At 41.5% G+C, this 18306-nt stretch overlaps 1 protein-coding gene across 1 annotated transcript in view; it reads right to left on the reverse strand.

Moving 5' to 3' along the window:
• Positions 1-18306, reverse strand: part of TENM2 (teneurin transmembrane protein 2) — a 505046-nt gene that overhangs the window by 169975 nt on the left and 316765 nt on the right. Inside the window, exon 5 of the mRNA XM_059483440.1 lies at positions 7686-7920. Coding sequence (XP_059339423.1) covers positions 7686-7920 — 235 coding nt within the window. The remainder of the gene's footprint in view (positions 1-7685; positions 7921-18306) is intronic.

Below are 18306 nucleotides of genomic sequence, written 5' to 3' on the forward strand. Positions count from 1 at the left end.
AATAGGGAAAAAATGAATTTACTACACTGAACAGTAATTCAGGATGAGCACCTCAGTATCACCGCTGCCACACTTGTACCCACTGCCACCTCCTGACCCTTGCAGCAGCCCCCAGCACCCAGAGCAGCTCCAGCTCCTTAAAACCCTTGCTGATTCCTTAAGGCTGGGTTCTCCACATGCCCAGGCCAAGTGTTCTAAAGACTGCAGAGAGCAGAGCAGTGTCACAGGCTGCTGAGAGCACCAGGCCGGCTTGTCACCACTGCCACCCTCCAACCAAGGCACGGCTGGACATGTGAAGCACAGTAATTGAACAGTGCCTGACAGCTGGGCAGGGGGGTGGACAGAAAGGCAGGTGCCAACCTTTGGGCACCTTGATCTGTCATTTTATGAAACAAAAGCAAGCAGGCATTGCTCACAAAGGCACAGAGGCAGAACACCTGCACTGAGTGATGGCTCTGTGCGGGCACCTCTCCACAGGACACCTGCTCTTCATCTGCAAGCAGAGATCCTCTTGGATCCACTTTTATCAACTTCTCTCTCCCTAATCCCACTGTGAGCTGAGCCCTGGAGCATTCTCTGGGGTCTCTCACCACGTGCTCCCAGCTCTGGATTGTCCCCACAGCCCTGCCCTGCCCCAGGTGCTCAGAGGCTGCTGAGCTGTGACACTGCTGAGCTGTGAGAGAGGTGAGGTGGAAAATATAGAGACATATATCTGTACAAAATACAGAGACTGCTGAACTAGGGATCACGAGCAGCTCAGGAGTTTGAGATGGAGAACACCAACTTGGAAAGGCATAAAATCTAGAAGGGGAACGTGCACATGGCAGCTCAGCAGCTCCAGGGCCACCCATCACCCTCCTGACTGGTGGCTCTGTGGTCCAAAAGATTCCAGGTACTCTGCAAGAGGTGTGAGCCCACCCATTCAGCCTGTCTGCCTGAATCCCACTCAGCTTTTGTGGGAGTTAGCCAGTCAATAGCCAGCTTTGCCCTTCAAATTGATGAATCTCCTTCTTGCACTACTGTTTATTCTCCAGGAACAGAGCAATCAAACTGCTGGTTAATGCCTAGCAAAGAGTAACAGGCACCGCTACACGCATAAACACAAAAAATCAGGGTCTTTGCATGTGTATGTACATGAAAGTGTAGCAGGATCAGTCAGCAGATCCAGGAACATTTAGGAGTTCTGAATCAACTCATCTACAGGAACTTTCTCTTCTTAAGCAGAAAACCTTGTGTCTTTTTTTGCCATAGGTTCTGAGTAGTTGTTGCATAGTGCCAAGTGATGAAGTGCAATGCCTCCATTTGTTATTCCAGTGGTGGGGATTATGATAACAGTGTTTTGCATTTCAATGGGTCCATGCAGTTTTAACTTTCTACATCAATTAATGAACATCATTTCAAAACACTTCTATTTTAAAAGGCATACATGGAAGCTCTCCACTATCTCTTCATTCAACTACTCACTTAACAAGAAAGAAAGTATTAACAGTGCTACTTCAATTCTATAAGTAATAGAACAGAATAATAAAGCTCAGATAAATTTATCAGTCAACACATAAGCTTAAATAAAGAGGAACTAAAGTCACATAATTCTAGACTTTTCTTCATAAAGACCCTAAACATGCCTGTCTATTCCTGTGCAGTCACTCATGCTGCCTGTTCACTCTGCACAACCCAGAAGTTAAAAATGCAAATGACAAGATCATGAAAACATGCAATTATCTGCAATCAGTAAAAACTTCTCTGAGCTTATGTGTACGTGAGTGGGAGTACATCCAGATCGATTTTCTGAATCATCATTATGTATCCTGCTTTTGTAGTGTTCCCTTCCCCCTTTTCTCCCTCCTATTCATGCCTATATTTCATTTGTTATGAAAATGATACTCCAGCAGCCTGCTAAAAATGACCTTTTTACAGTGCTTTTGGTGTCCTCCAAGTACATGGCCCAAATGTGTTTAAAGTCCTTGGAGATGCTTCTGACTGTGCTTTCCTTGACTCTTTAAAGTGCTTTTGATTTTTAGACAGGCCCAGAATCCATCTATGCAGATTCCAATTATTTGCAAAGTCCCCACAACCTTTCTGCAGCCTTCACATGCAGGAACAAGAGAATGAAGGAGTTAGTTCTTGCCCCAGCCTTCAGTCTCAGAGATAGAACCTGCTCTAGCATGTGAACCTGTAGCTGCAAGTAAATGGTAAGAGAAAGTCACAAAAGACAAAGCAAAATTAGAGTGAGGACTCGTTTCACTGCTCCAAGTAGTTGTTTGTCATGCTCAACATATCCTAGGAAATCACATTAACAAAAGGAAAGGAAATTTTGTTTCACTGTTCTGTTCCAGAACATTTTGCATCATGTACAAAGATATCAAAATATTGAGACATCACTGAAAATAGGCAGACAATTGCAGAGAGCAGTTGTAGCTTGGAACTTCAACACATTCAGAAACTTCAAGTTTATATATTCAGTTTAGAAGTTCTGCAGTTGATCTTGACACCCCAACGTGGTACAAAATGTGAACGTGGTATTAAAGAGACATGTCAGATATTTAATTTCTTTCTTAAAAAATTAATATTGCTTTCTCCCACTGTTAAATCCCTCTCTTCAGTGCCCTATTCTTGGCTTTTTTGCCCTGACTGCTACAGGCTGTGCCCAGGCTCAGTGCACTGTGTGCATTTCTGCACTGCAATGAGCTGGAGCAGTGCAGAAATGAGCTGGGTGCAGATGTTTCCCAGCTGTGCTACCCCACAATTTTGAGTTCAAGCTCTGCATGGTGCACACTGGGATCAGCTCACGTTGCTGTTCCATCCCTTCTGATCTCACTGCTGTCCTCAGGCTCACCTGAGTGACTGTGCTGGAACCAGGCTGCCAAAGTAACAAATGCAGCTTGAACCCCAGGAGAAGGCAAATATTTTGAAGAGCTCTTTTAAGGTTCATAGCAATTCTTTCCAGGCTCAATTTTTGGATTTCTCAATCTTTAAACTGAACTTGGCACAAATGACCTCAGATTTGGACCATTGGTCTTATACTACAGTCCACAAGATCTAAAGAAACCTATTTCATAATCACCAGAAGAGTGGCCATCATCCTTTCTCCTGAATCACAGAAGAAACACTAGGATGTTACAGTATTCCTTAAAGCCTAGCATCACATCCTTGTGAGCAACACAAAGAAATTATAGATATAAAATTATCTTTGTAACTGAAAGATTTGGACCGAAAATATTTCAAATTACGAGGCTAATAATGAGAACTGAAGAATAAGAGTAATTTCTATTTAATTCTACCATTTTTTTCTCCTGAATTAAGTATTATTAGTTATAATGGTAACAATTATTTTCACATCAATATAAAGTACTGAAAGAGGCATTAATAAACCAGGCCATCTCAGTGAAACATCCATGCATGGAAGCTCCTCTGCTCCCCTCCCTCACCAGTCACCCCAGTGCCCATGTGGGGCTCTCATCCCAGGGGATTCCTGCTGTGTGAGGAGCCACAGGAGCCTCCCCTGAAAAGCCATCCCTGCCTCCCTGTGCCCTCAAAGCATTCCCAGCTTTACAGCAGAGCTCTGCCCCTCTGGCTGTCAGGAGGGAAGGAGACCCACCCTGGGATGTTCAAAGGCAGCATTTTCACCACACATCCCCCTGGAAAGCAATGATTAAAGCAGCAATAAAGGAACACCTCTCAACTGGAGAAGGTAGAAACCAGCACTTTGTTACGAGGAGGAGGAGATGCTTTGAAACACACTGCAAGAGGACAATAAAAGTTAAAGAGCATTAAACAGCAGCTCTGAGCCTAAAGGTAAAGCAGCTAAATACTGCAGAAATGAACCATAAAAATAGCACCATAAAAATGCTACAGCCATGCATTACTGTGTCCTTACTTAGAGATATTTCAACCCTTCCATTACAGGCCCTTATTTCAAAGAAAACAGAGTGATTATGCAGCCAGCCTGGGAGCCTGATGCAGCCACAAAGCAGGGAAGGGAAGGCACAGCCCCTGTTTGTTCACCTGAACCAGGAACAACCACCCCAAAATCAAGCACACATCACTGGAAATGTTCCAGGCCAGGTCAGCCAGGGCTTTGAGGAGCCTGAACTAGTGGAAGGGTCCTTGCCCATGGTGATCCTTAAGCTCTTTCTTACCCAAATCATTCTACAACTCTAAATAAGTGCAATTAGGAACTCTGCACAGGCATGTTGCAAACTCAGAACTCCACTAGAAGCAATGAGCTACAGCAATACAGATAAATGGAATTATGTAACAAATACAGCACCACAAAGGATCCACAAAGATCCGAGCACAGTTGCCTGAAAAGGCCACATGAAAACGTGTGCAAGCAGTAAAAGCTTCCTTTACATCACAGAGAAAATAAACCAAATGTGATTAGCATCCTCCAATCAATATTGAAACAAGAGATAAAGGATATATTTGGAAAATGTGATGTCTCCAAACAGTCTGAATTTAGCCCAAACTGCCTAAGACAGCAAAGGAAGAAAGGGAAGGTTAAAATATTCTTACCAGAAAAAAAAAAAAAAGAAAAAAAACAACATGCAGACGTGTGTTGTATTATTCAATGGTTTCAGCACTTGGTACTGTTAGATAAAGAGACATCTGGAATCTAAATTGTGATCTGAGTTTTGTACTGCTGACACAAAGCATTCCCTTCAGACAGCTCAGGTGCCACCTTTTGTTTCATAATCACCAACGTGACCACTTGCACATCATTGTCAGTAGAGAGCAGAATCTACTGAAGGCAACTGAAAGATGAAAACTGAGAGCTATGAAACCCTCTCTTGATAAAGCAGGTGCTCTCAGTGCTGGCTTTGCCTCCTGAGCGCTCCTATACTGAGATTAATAAACAGATAACAAGATAAAAAAACTAGAGTCATGCACTGTGAAGGGGCAGCATGAGAGGGGTCAATGTTCTGCAACAAGCTAAAGCTTTAAAGTAAATGCTGCAGTAAAAAGTTACCAAAAATATACCTCTTTTTTTTTTTTTTGTGGCTATTGGTGTCAATGTAGATGAAACACCAGTTTTAAGGGGGAAGAATTACAGGCTAATTCTGAAAGTCTCAATGATTTCACAAGCATCAGTTTCAGTCATTTTTGAGTTAATATTCTTGTGATGAAACTTGTCATCAAGCCCTGTCAGGTGTGTAATTTCAGAGAAGAACTAAAATCGATCCTGAAGGAGCTCTGGAATAGTTTTGGAAGACAGCAATTCTGCCAGGACATTTTCTAATAGCTTAATGCTTGCCTGTGACAAACCTGTCTTCCAAAAAACTCCAATTAACTGTCGGGCATCCTGCAAGCTCCAAAAATAACAGTATTCACAAAGTAACCTTTGTCATGTACACACACACTCCCAGAGGCTGCAGGATAAGAAAAAAAGAGAAGAACCAAAGTCAGTAAAGGCATTCACAGTCACCTCTGGCTGGGAATAGGTACAAAATCAGACAGTAAAAAATTCCAGCCAAACAAATTCCCACTGCTGTGGCTCAGGATGATGGCAAAGAATCATTTTGTGAGTATACCAAGGAACTCCCTCCAGGTAAAGTGATTGGTAAATTGGGACAGTCTTGAGCCTTCGGAAATGATATATTTAATGCATTGTTGTACCCAAGAACAATTTCATGCAGGAAGAGGCAGACCAGGCACAGCACATGGCCACTCTATACCAGAATTAAAAGCAGGTACTAACACTGGGCAATGAACCACACTGCAAGAACTTATCTAGCTGAAAAGGACCAACACTTCTACCTTGTAATTCTTACCAATAAATAACAAATTCAGGATGTCCAAATTGGTTCTATAAAGTAGCAGAGGTTCTCACAGAAGCAGCAGTTTAGAGTTAAGGGGTTTTTGGGATTTTTTTTAATTTCTTTTTTTTTTTAATTTGGCCAAAGTTAGCTCCAAACCTTCAGTAAGCAAGAATACCTTTCCCTTCCTTTTTTGGCCATCTCAGCTTTGGATAACATGAATTTGCTTTCCACTTCTTCATGGCACCCGTGTTTCCATTTTAGGGGAGCAGGACAAAGTGAGGTGTGCCCTGTGCACGCCCCAGCCCAGCACAGACTCCCTGCCCCTTCCAGGCTCATTTCCTCCCCATGGAGCTGTAACCCACCACTGATTAACCCCGGAGTAACACCAGCCTCGGTGTTGTCAGCTCCAGCCCCAGCTCCTCCCAGAGCTCCAAACCAGAGGAGCAGTCTTTAACCAAGCGTTGGAGGGGCTGGGCTGGGGGTGTAACTCCCCCAGATGCTGGGCTCTCCTTCCTTGGGGTGTGACCCAGCAGAGCCCCATGAAAGCCCTGGGAGGCTGCAAACCAAACACAACATCCCAGAAGCTGTTGTGCAACCAAGCAGCTGAGACCCTGGCAGGAGCCAGTGCTCCCAGCAGCCCAGCTCCTCCACCTGGCTCCTGTGTTTGCCACTCTCTGGGCAAGCAACACCACCCTGCTCTTCCAAGCGCTTTATTCAGCACCACAATGGCTAATTTTAAATTCTGAGAGATCAGCTCTGCCAACTCTGCTATTTAAAGTGCAAGTTAAATATGTTTGACATTCCATACCCCAAATGACAACAAACCAGAATATTTAGACCAGCAGCATGTCAGGCATTTATTTATTTATTTCTCTGTCAGGCCTAAGTGCTGCACCTCTTCATTTATATGCTGCTGTTTGCCCCACAGGCATCAAGCTGTTAACATGTACAGAAGAGATTAAAATGAACTTGCATGCTGGATGAGGTATAAATTAAAATTATAGTACTGTCAGTCATGAATCTCGGATTGTTTCTCAAAGTCTCCCAAAATGCATAATGTCAAGTGAGTCTCTGTTTGTTGCTTCAGGAAACGCAAAATGTATAATTTTTCAGCAGCACAGCCAATATGAATTCTAAGTTGTCCCTGAGCCTGTGATATAAATATGCTGTATTAATAGCATGAGTTGTGTATGCAAGGAAGCTCCAAGTCAATAAAAGGCTTTAAAATGGGATGTGAGCAGTGATATTCACTGTGCACCTTCCAGTGCAAAGCAGATTGGGGCTGCTGGCTGTTCTAATGCCACTCACTCCCCATGCTGTGTCAGAAAAACCACCTCTGACACAGAGGACACCAAAAACAACTCCCAGCAAACCGAGTCTGCTCTCTGTGTGCTTTGGAGGACCACCAGTGGCATCCTCCAGGGTGTCCATCCCCACCACCTAATGTCAATGCATGGTGAGCCCTGTGGCAGGGAAGAATGATGCTCCACGGTGTCAGAAGGCTAATTTATTACATTATTATAATATATTATATAGAAGAATACTGTACTAAAGAATACTGAATACTATACTATACTGTGTAGAATACTATAATATACTACAATACTATGCTAAAGAATACAGAAAAGATACTGAGTGCTAAAAAGATAATAAGGAAAACTCGTGACTCTTTCCAGAGTCCTGACACAGCTTGGCCCTGATGGGCCAATGAGTCAGAACAACTCACACCAGGGTCCAATGAAACAATCACCTGTGGGTGAACAATCCCCAAACACATTCCACATGAGCACAACACAGGAGAAGCAAATGAGCTAAGAATTGTTTTCCTTTTCTCTAAGGCCTCTCTCTCTGCCTTTCAGCCTCCCAGGAGAAAAACCCTGGGTGAAGGGAGCATGTTCAGAGAAAGTGCATGCCCCGAGCACCCACCTGGTCTCGAGGGGCACGTTGCTGTTGAGCACCCAGCTGTCCTGGAGCTGCACGGACTCGGGGGTGGTGGCCAGGTCGTTGGGCGCCGGCGCGGGCGCGTGGATCTGGTTGCGGCGGTTGGTGAGCGAGTTCCTGTTGAGGGAGTTGGCAGAGGAATGGTGATGGGACAGGGAATGGTTGTGAGGAGGAGGGAGAGGCGGCCTCAGCGTTGATTGGCTGTGATGGTTTGAAGGGCCTAAAACAGAAAAAGAGAAACAAATCACAAATGTGTGTGGTGGCACCGCTCTCCTCGGCATTTTCAAGGGGTCACTGCCTGGGAAAAGAGACTGGGCCTCTTGGACCTGTGGGCATCAAAGGGTGGGCAAACCAGAGCAGTCATTATTGGAGATAAACACAAAACAGTGCTTCCAGCCTGCACAGCTGGCATGTTGACAAGGACTCTATTTAAATTTTAAAATACTTCTTCATGGATTCTCCCTGGAGAAAGTGTCCTCAGTGGAGCAGCCAGGACAGCAGCCTAGCTGGACCACTCCCTACATCTACCAGGGAGGAAATTTACCCCCTCTGTTTCTATCAGGGACTTTGAGCAGATGAGCTTTAATGGATTAAAAATAGCCTCTGGGAATATGGTCTGTAGGCCCCTATAAAACTTAATCAGAGAAATCAATCTTCTTTCATTCACTGTATTTTACCAATCAGCTTCAAATGAACAGGATTTGTGCCAGCACAAGAAGATTAAACTCCAAATATGAAAGGAGAGCAGCAAGGCAGTGATGGTATCTTTCATGTTATTCCATGTGATCAGGATTTGGCCTGTATTTTTCTATTCAGTAATGCCACAAACACACAGCAAGATCTGGAAATTATGCAATTCTTTCAGACTCTTTCATTCAAAAATGACAGATGATATTTTTAGGGATAAAGAAGGATATAAACTTTTCTCATTCTTTGAGTACTGATATGCTTGCACTGATAATGAAAAATATTTTTTTCTAATCATTAAGGCAAATGTATTAAAATAACAGCACATGAAAAGAAAATCTGATAAGCAGGTGTCATTCTAACATTGTCACTTTTCTAAACATAAATGTAGACTGGTAAATAAGGTCATGTACAATTCCACACATTACAATAATTTATGTCTAATAAAAACAGCAAAACAGTAAAAGAGAATAAAGAAAACAAACACTATAATGAACTGTATGCTTTAGACATTGTATCAAGTTGTTTTCTAGTGAACATTAATCAGTAATACTAGAGAAATGATAATTCTAATGATGCATGTTTGTTTTTAGAAACTGAAGCAAAGTACTTCATTGTACTTAATGAATCAAATAATAAAAAGAAAACATCACAAAACATCATTTGCAGCAAGACTGATCTTTGTCACATGAAACAAAGAAGTCTAGAAAAGCTGCTGAGCTGAGTAATTACTGTAAGTTAATGAAGGCCAATATTTATTAAAAAAAAAAAAACACCCAAATAAAATAGACACAAAATGACACCCCAACCTCAAACCACAGAGCAGCAGGAGGATATTTCACTGGCATGGAGCCCTGAGCTGCAGCAGCACTTGGGGACGTGGTTGGGGTGACCTGCCAGGGCTGGGCTAAGGGTCAGACTCGAGGATCTCAGAACATTTCCCAGCCTGAGCCAGGGTTCTACGGCAGCCCAGGGGCAGCTCTGTGCTGGCACTGCTCTGCCAGGGCAGGGAGAGGCAGGCAAAGAGCCTCTCCTAACAGCAGCACAGCCAGGGAGCAGAGACAGCAGCAGGTTTGGAGAGAGGCTGCTCATGTGCAGCATTTCTGAGGGAAGCACAGGCTGCTGAGGAACAGAGCCAGGTGTCCTGGGGCTTGCACAAGGCAAGTATAACTTCTCCTCTGATAAGAAACTTTAAAAAATGAATTATAATAAATTCTGCATCCTCCCCATGTTGCCTTAAATCTACACAGCAGTTTCTTTATCTTTTTGGAATGTCTGTTGCCAGAACGTGCGCCCTGTGGGAATGTCAGCTGCTTGAAATACAAAGTCACCTTTTATGAACACATCCTAAATTTTAAGCCCATCATATGTGCAGCTCTCCTCACTATCCTTGGCTATGTCTTATCTAAGCATAAAAGGGACTGTTTAGCCAATAAAGTTTGATGTTTAAAACCCCCATTTGGACCTCCAAGAACATCAAATCAGTAATCTGTACTGGGTCCTGTGCCATTCCACAACAGCATGCAGAGCAAGACACAGCAGGAAGAAAATATGTTTGGACAATATCCACATGCACAGAAGCTTAAGTGGAATTACTCTCCTAGTCTGTGTTCTGACTTTAAACAAAGCATGCTTGGATTTCAATAAGCGAATATTTATGAGTGATAAAATACAAATATGTGCCCTTGTGTTAATAGTTGCTTCAAAAGATTCATGTGCATCATGTTTTCTCAACTTACTTTAGATGCAGATTTTCCTTCTCAAGGATAAGTACAAAAAAAGTCATTCCCACATAAACAAAACAGTTTTGCTCTGAGAGCCACAGTAGCACCAGTCAAATAAAGACTCTGAATCTTGTCACCACAATACCATGGAGGCTGCTTTTAAAAGTGAGCCAAGTGCACATCAGTGAGAATGAACAGCATTTCTGTAAGACTAAAAAAGAGCTGAAATCAAATTAGCACAGATTATTTAATCTGCCTCAAGATTCAGCTCCCACACAGTAAATGTAGGATACTTTGCAAAATGAGCTTTGCAGAGGTAACTGAACACACATTGCAGCTGCAAAAACTCCGAAACCTGGTGCAAGACAAATGTAGCATTTAATATAGAAAAATAAACAAACACCAATATTAACATCATATAAATGTTATATAGCTTCTATTAAAATGTATAAAAGCTTATATATATAAAAAATACTAACTAGGGACATGCACACACTTGTGAATATATGAGAGAGATAAAAGCTTAATGTGCTGCCTCTTCATAAACCTGTTCAAATGAATCAAAAGCAGGAGACAACACTGTTCAACTTGCCAGGGATATAAAACTGGATTCACATCTGAACATCTGAGCGCCTCTCTGAGAGCATCTTTGCCTAAATTAAAACTTCACCAGCAGTACCTGCAAATCTGCTGAGCTCTGAAGTCCAGGGGAGGAAATCACTTGTCCCATAATAAAGGATCCAGAGGGATTGGCCCCATGGATCCCATGGCATGACACACTCTGGCCCCTGGAAATTGCATTTGATTTGGAAGTTTAAACACAATGATTGTTTTGATGGAGTACATCTGGCTTTTTACATCAGGAAATGGATTTTATTTTTGGTATAGCAGTAGCCAGTATTGGTCTGGGGGACAATACTGAGGAAATTATGCCTTTTCTCATTTATTAGCGGAATTAGTCATTGCACCAGGATACACTACACAAGCTCAAACATTTAGAATTTAAGGAAAAGTCTTTCAAAACCATAGTGAAAATCAAAGACCTGGAAATCTGAAATACTGGTACTCTCCACACTTAGGCTTTTAAATATTTTCAAATTTCTCATTTAAATTCACAGACAACATATCTAATTCCAATCAATTTTAGTACACATTGATTGTGCTGAGCATTTCCAAAAAATCACGGCCTGGTGTCCACATAATCAACATGTCATTCTTCAAGAGATCTTACTGCAGTCAAGAATATCAGCAACACTCATTGCAAATTAGAAGTTGAGTGAGGGTAAATTTTGTTGTAATTAAGTAATCTGAGAATACAAAGTCTGATCTGGGTAGCTTTGAAGCAATCATAAGCTACCCAATTGACTTAGTAGGGTTTAATCAGAACAAGAATACTAAAAAAAAAAAAAACCAAAAAAAAAAACCCCAAAAATTTGCTCGGTTCATTCTTTTATCTGGTGAAACATTTAATAGCAGTGCTATTGTGGCACGGCCTGGCAGCCCCAGGGGTCACAGAGAGCCCCTGGATGTCCCAAAGTTACAGGTACGGCAGTGATGGCTGAGAGCTCCTGAGCACACATTCCCAACATCACTGCTGGGCTTTTTACAATCCAAATGCTGACTAGAATACAAAAGAAAATTCAGATCTGCTTTAATATGGTCAAATAATTTTTCATAGTTCTTCCCAGGCTTTGGTACACTCAACTCATGCACTAAATCCAAGTGACACAATGATCTGAGGAGAACAAGTTGATTCCCACCTCACAAATGAAATACAAAGCAGGAAAGGCAGCATCCTTAATCTCAGCAAAGCAATTGCTTCCCTGCATCCCAGTTCTTTGTCAACACTACCTCAAAAAGTAATGGAGATTATATCTTAGTTGTGCTGAACTATCCTCTGTGACATTATTAAATGCTAAAGAGCCATTACACCTCCTCATCCTTCCTTTTCACAAAAGAAATAAAAGGGAAAGCCCAAACATGTATTATTTTTCTGATATGAACAATGACACAGATATTTCCTTGTGCTTTAAACAATGCAAATACTGAAAAAAAAAAAAAAAAAAACCAAAACCAAAAAACCACAACCCAGAACTGTAACTGATGAATTTAAAGAAAATCATTAAAGAGCCCACAGACAACCCTTGTCAGGCAGCATTAGAAACCTTGTCTGCAGCACTGCTGGCTCTTTATTCAAATCCCTCTGCCGCTCTGTTTTCCCAAGGAAACCACATCATGGCACCCCAGTGAGTAAGGGCTATTTCACAGAACCACAGGGCCAAGCCAAATCCATCTCCCAAGGCAGCTCCCATCGCTCTGAGTCAGGGAGAGCAGCAGTGTGGCAGTGCCACAGGAGCTGCTGTGCCCAGCCCCATCCTTGGGGACCTTGGCAGGGTGGCACCAGGGCTCCTGCCCAGCATCGCAGGCTGGGCTTTGTGCTGTCTCTGCTCCAGTTCTCCTGTTTGTTTGCTGCATTCTCTGCATTGTTTTGTGCTAGGCCATAGCTAAATGGCATCTCAATGTTTTGAAAATGTTCTCAACACATGGTGTACAGAAGAAAGTTATCTCACTCCTAACCATGGATACCATTACCTCTCTCTCTTGTTGTTTGAAACCCGAGACATTTGCCAGGTGTTCCTTCTTTTGTGTGCCTGTTTTTTTTTTTACACTCTTTGAGGCAAGAATAGGTTGAATGACTGGCTGTCATCCCAGACTGTACATTTCAAACTGAAAATTCAGTAAATGTGTGATATGAAACAGTAAGTCACTTATCAGTGTCTGCCAGTGCATTGCAGCCATGGCCCCAGCACAATATTACAGCACAAAATTAAATGTTGCTCTGACAAAAAAAAAAACAAAAAAAAACAGAAACAAACACAAAAACCCCAAACCAACAAAAAAAACCAAACAAAGTAAAAATACTCCACTTCTTGCCCACAATATCCAGTGCACAGTCATACAAGCAAAAGCAAAGCTGGACTCTTCAGCAGGAGTCAAACCTAAGGGATTACAGTCCCACAACCACTTCTCTCAAGTGAGGGTCACCTGCAAAAAGGTCCAAACTCACTGCTCTAAAGAACAGTATTCCCTGAGACACCATGTACTAATTACATTTGTTGAAATACATCACTTAAATATTCATTATCACACTGCCTGAGGTACATGGGCTGCATGAAATAATGTCTGGTCAGGGGCAAATGACATCTCTTCAATAATAATGTTTATGCAGACTCTATGTCCTGTGGTACTTTACATATGTATATGTAAAGTACCACAGGACATAGAGTATATGTTATACATATATGGAAAGGTAGGCACACTATTTCAAATTTTGAAAGAGAAGTTGTAGTTTTCTTCTTTCTAATTGAAAAAGAATCATCCATATCTTTTTCAATCTATCTTTTAATTTAGTTTCCAAATACTGATATAAATATGAAACATATTTCAGAGAGTTTAAGGATGTATTTATCTTCAGCTCAGGTACGTGAGCACTATTCACACTATTGTTTGAAGAAGGCACTGAAGTAAGAAGAACTAAAAAGAAAAGCAGGCAGTTCTGTTTCTAAGCAATGAAGCTCATTATTACTGTCTTCATTACTATGGAACATTTTAGTGCAGAAAGGTAAATGTTGTTCTCTAGGCTTGGCTCTGCAGAATGGGAAAGAGCTGGACCCTGTCTAAAGACCCAGACAAATTCTTGCCTGAGCTCAAACAATTTGAAGCACTGGGAATCACACCAAAGGGAAAATTAAGACACAGATTTTTCTGAACAACAGACAGAAATTTCCGAACAGAAATGTTCAGGCCAGCAGTGGAACCTGGTGACATTTTCCTGATAGAATTATGGCCTGAAAGCTGCTGCTTCTCTGAGTGGCCTATGGAGGACCCCAAAAACTGTCATGGTGACTTAAGAGTAACTGTGCCATAATTTCCAATTAATTGTGAGTCCTGGTCTGGTGCAATAGAAAGTCATCCCTGAAGCTGTTACAGCAGCACTGAGGATCTTGCATCACCCACTGAGCTGGAACTCTCTTGGTTTCCAAGGGGCAAAAGAAACACCAGCCACGGGTGGTTTAATGCAATGCACGACCTTGATTATTTCAGAAGTGTCACAGAAGGTATTACACAGCGTCCAAAACACTCTTTTTTTTGTTAAACCCAATCTCCTAAAAAATTTACACCAGAAAGAGTCTCTCAAAATAAATTTCTAAAGTAATTATGCCAGAAAGAAGATCTACTAGGAAACAGCTTTTTAATAAATCAGCTTCTAGGTGCTGCAGCTCTTTGAGAGAAGGAATGGTCTAGCAGCAGAGTAATGATTTGGAATCTTTCTGCTGTTTGAAGAATCTGTAAGGTCAAGTTGCACCACTGAGAAGTTTGGCAGCTGAACTACGACTGAAACGAAATATATTGAACCAGGCTTTCAGCAGCACGTAATTCCTCTGTTTCTCAGGCAGTATTGTCTCTTCCCAGCAGCACTAAATTTTTCAACTTCTGAATTTTTTTTCTTATTCCATCTTATACTACTGCCTTAGGACAACTCACCATAATGCACAGTGCACACCAATCTAGATTTTTTTTTTTTCAGTTCAACAGCAGGATCAACAAAAATATAATATTTTTGTTGTCTAAAAGAAAAAAAACCCAGCAAGTTCCATCTTGCAACAATGTTCTTCAATGGGTTTTCAGGGTTTAACCAATTTTTTCCCCAAATTACTTAGAATATAACCCCTTTAGCCCTCAAAAAGCATGAAAATATTAATTAAAAACAGTTTTACTTTTAGGGTTGAACCAACTGATAATCAACTGATGGAAATAAATACTGATATATAAGCATCATTAACATGAAGGCTCACTGACATATACCAGCAAATAGAGGGTTCCTGGAGGAGCTACCTGGGAGAATTCAATTTCATAGCTCCTGGGAAGCCAGTTATTTACTACCTGGACCATCTGTTTCTCAACATGTACAACAGGTAAAAATAATTTGTGTGGAATATATGGAAAAAGTAAGAGGAATGTTGCATAATTCTAGAGTAAAGAAAAGCAAATACAATGCAATGTACACATTGCCCTGGATCAGGCTTTTCAATGGGTTATTTCTCTTTTTAAAAGCAGGCAAGATACAAGGAAGTACAAGACAGAAACAAGGATTTGTCTGCCTCCAGGGTACTGCAAGCTGCAATACTACATGACTGGCATTTCTTTCACAGGCAGTGAGATTTCATTTGAATTCTTTATTGGTTGTTATTGGACTAAAGAAGGAAAATCACAAACTGTTCAGATAAGAAGTCGTATTTAAGTTTCCTGACTTTTCAAGGTATCAGAGATGTTATCTTCAGCTACAACAAGATTCTGTTACTCAGGTGAAACCATGGGTTAATGAATAAAATATAGAAAAGTGTTTTATTGTAAAGTAAATTAATTTGTAATTAATGGTGAAGTGCTGTATGAAAGGCCTCACACAATTTATCACTCAGATGAGGCACCCATGGAGCTTGTGATAGCCAGCAATTCTCTCAGGAGCACTGCAGCAAATACTTCCCTACCACTGCATTTACCATGGAAAAATCTCCTGCAAGATACAAACTCACTCTGCAGCACAGCAGAAAGGAAACAGCCCACTGAAAACTTTGGGTAGAAAAATCAAGTGTTGTCTTCTCTAAATAGCATTACTAACATCTTGCAGAGACTCAATCCTTACCAAGACATTGAACCTCTATGCAATTCTCTATTAAGGGAGCTGGAAGAGAAGAACAGGGCTATTGTGGTACTCACATACTCTTGGAACAGAGGGACACATAATTCTCTCTCCCAGGATTTTTCCTGGGGAAGGCAGTGAGAAAGCTCAGAGAGAGAAAACAAATCTTATCTCTACTTGCTGCTCCTGTTTGGCACATGTGGAATGTGTTATGGAGATTGTTTAATGAAGAGTGATTTGTTAATTAGACACTGCTGATGGTTGTTTGGACTGATTGACCAATTAGGTCAAAGATGTGTTGTGACTGCCTGGTAAGGGGTCACAGGTTTTTCTCTAGTACCTTAGTAGTACAGTTTAGTATTAGTATGTAATAGAACTTAATGTAATATAGTGTAGTTATAGTATAGTGTATATATATTAATAATAATATATTAATAGTAATATTAATAAAGCAACTGTTCAGCCTGCTGAATCATGGAGTCAGAGCACATTATTCCCTGGCTGGGAGCTGTCCTGCATTGATAGGCTATGGATCTTTTCCATTTTTTAAAAAAATTAAATAAGGCCCATCAATTGCTTACAAAATAGTGAAACAGGAAACACCATCACTTCCCACCTCCTGGGCTGTGCTGCTGCTGCCACCCCTGCCCAGCTCCCCAGGCTATGTCCCACAGCAGAATGCAGTGCAGTGTGCTCTGGGCTGCCACTCCAGATCTGCCCTGCTCTCCCCTCTCCAGCATGGGAAGGCAATCCAATTGCCAGCCTAGAGAGGCTGTGTGATCATCCTGGCAGGCACCAACCACTGGAGTGCTCCCACATTACCAGAACAAACAGCAGGCAGGGAACTGAAATGCCTTTCAGCAATGCTGCTTGCTCCCAGTGTGGAGGGGAGAGGGATCAGCACAGCCCTGTCCATCACTGCACTGAACTCATTTCTGACAGCACAGCCTCACCCCAGCTCCTCACACCAGCACAGCTCCACAGGCCTGGCTCATCTCAAGGCCATGGCTTTATTTTTCTGAGCCCAGCAATGCAAAGTCAAAGCCACAGAAATATGGTATTAACTGAGAAAGGAGGAAACAGATTCCACTTCCTACTTAAGGTAGAAAAAACAGCTATCATAATTGCATTATATACTGTTTCTTCCTTCAGAATGTCTGAGGCTGCCACAGAACTACGTGGTGTTTAACACTGTGAAAAGAAAGTGAAAAAAACATTCACTCTGTAGCACAGCCGAAAGGAACCAGCCCACAAGTGCCATACACCTCTCAAGTGCCATGCTGAATTGATAATCATGACAGTGGCAACACTAAAGAAGAATTTAAAAATGGGAAAAGAGGATGACCACAATATTTTATCCAACTAAAGACATAGGAGACTAGAGAGTAGTTAAAAATCCAGATATCAATTTGGGTAAAACCTCTGTGACTCTGCAAAAATTGCTAGCAGCTTTTTCTAATGGTGTGAAACAAACAAAATCTCTGCTTTACACTAAGTGTGGATTGCTGGAATCCCTTGGACAGAAAAGGCTCAGGACAGGTAAAACCATAATATGATAGATGAAATTCAGCAAATCCACCAACCAGGAAGAAAAGTTTTTGACACTGAAGTTGGCTTGTGAAATCATGGCAGAGGAGGAAAGAAGAGCATTCTGCAACTACTCGGACAATTTGACTTCTTTGAGATATGGGGCAAGGAAAGAGTCAGAAGAGGAGAGAGGACAAAGACACAAAATCAATGCAATCTAAGAGCTCCTACAGAAGCTTCTCCCACAGAGAAATGACGCTTTTGACAATTAAGTGTGATACATGCATAGGCCACAGGCAGATCAGCAAGGAGCTATCAGCAGATGAGAGCAGAAGCTCACTGACACCCTGGTCTGTTCCAGATAATGTCTGGACAGTGTGGGCAGTAAATTTGGATCAGATTTAGTCTGACAGACCTGGAACAAGAATCTCCCCCTCCACAAGTTTTGAAGAGTCTCAGAGAGCCATTGTTGTTTCCACCTCTCAGGAACCCACTAGAAGAACGAGCCCATTTGCATTAATTTGTCAACACTTCTAACACAGCAGATATTAAATTGCAATTCTATATTTGAAAAGTCCAATAACATTATTTTAATTTGATATCACAACTAGGATACAGAATGATAGCACACAATCTTCCTATTTCTAAATTAATATGCAAGAAAACTCTGTGTTAAATCTTCCACAGAGACATGCTTAATACATCAAGACCTTTCTTCACAGACCTTCTATGAACCACAATGTCAGAGGAACATTTAGGAACAGATGTGTTGTCAAGCTTAAGAAATTCCAAAGCACAGAGGACTTCTTTTCCCTTAAACATGTGTAGAGTTGATAGTAAAAGTTGTTTTTTGTTATGTTTTTACCAGTAAATTACAGATATCTATGGTTTTAGGTAGTGGGATACTTACTAGGTGTCCATGCTTATCATGGAATGAATGAAAATCAAATTACTTAAAAAAATAAAT

The sequence above is a fragment of the Ammospiza nelsoni genome, chromosome 16, assembly GCF_027579445.1.
Source record: "Ammospiza nelsoni isolate bAmmNel1 chromosome 16, bAmmNel1.pri, whole genome shotgun sequence".
Taxonomy (NCBI): domain Eukaryota; kingdom Metazoa; phylum Chordata; class Aves; order Passeriformes; family Passerellidae; genus Ammospiza; species Ammospiza nelsoni.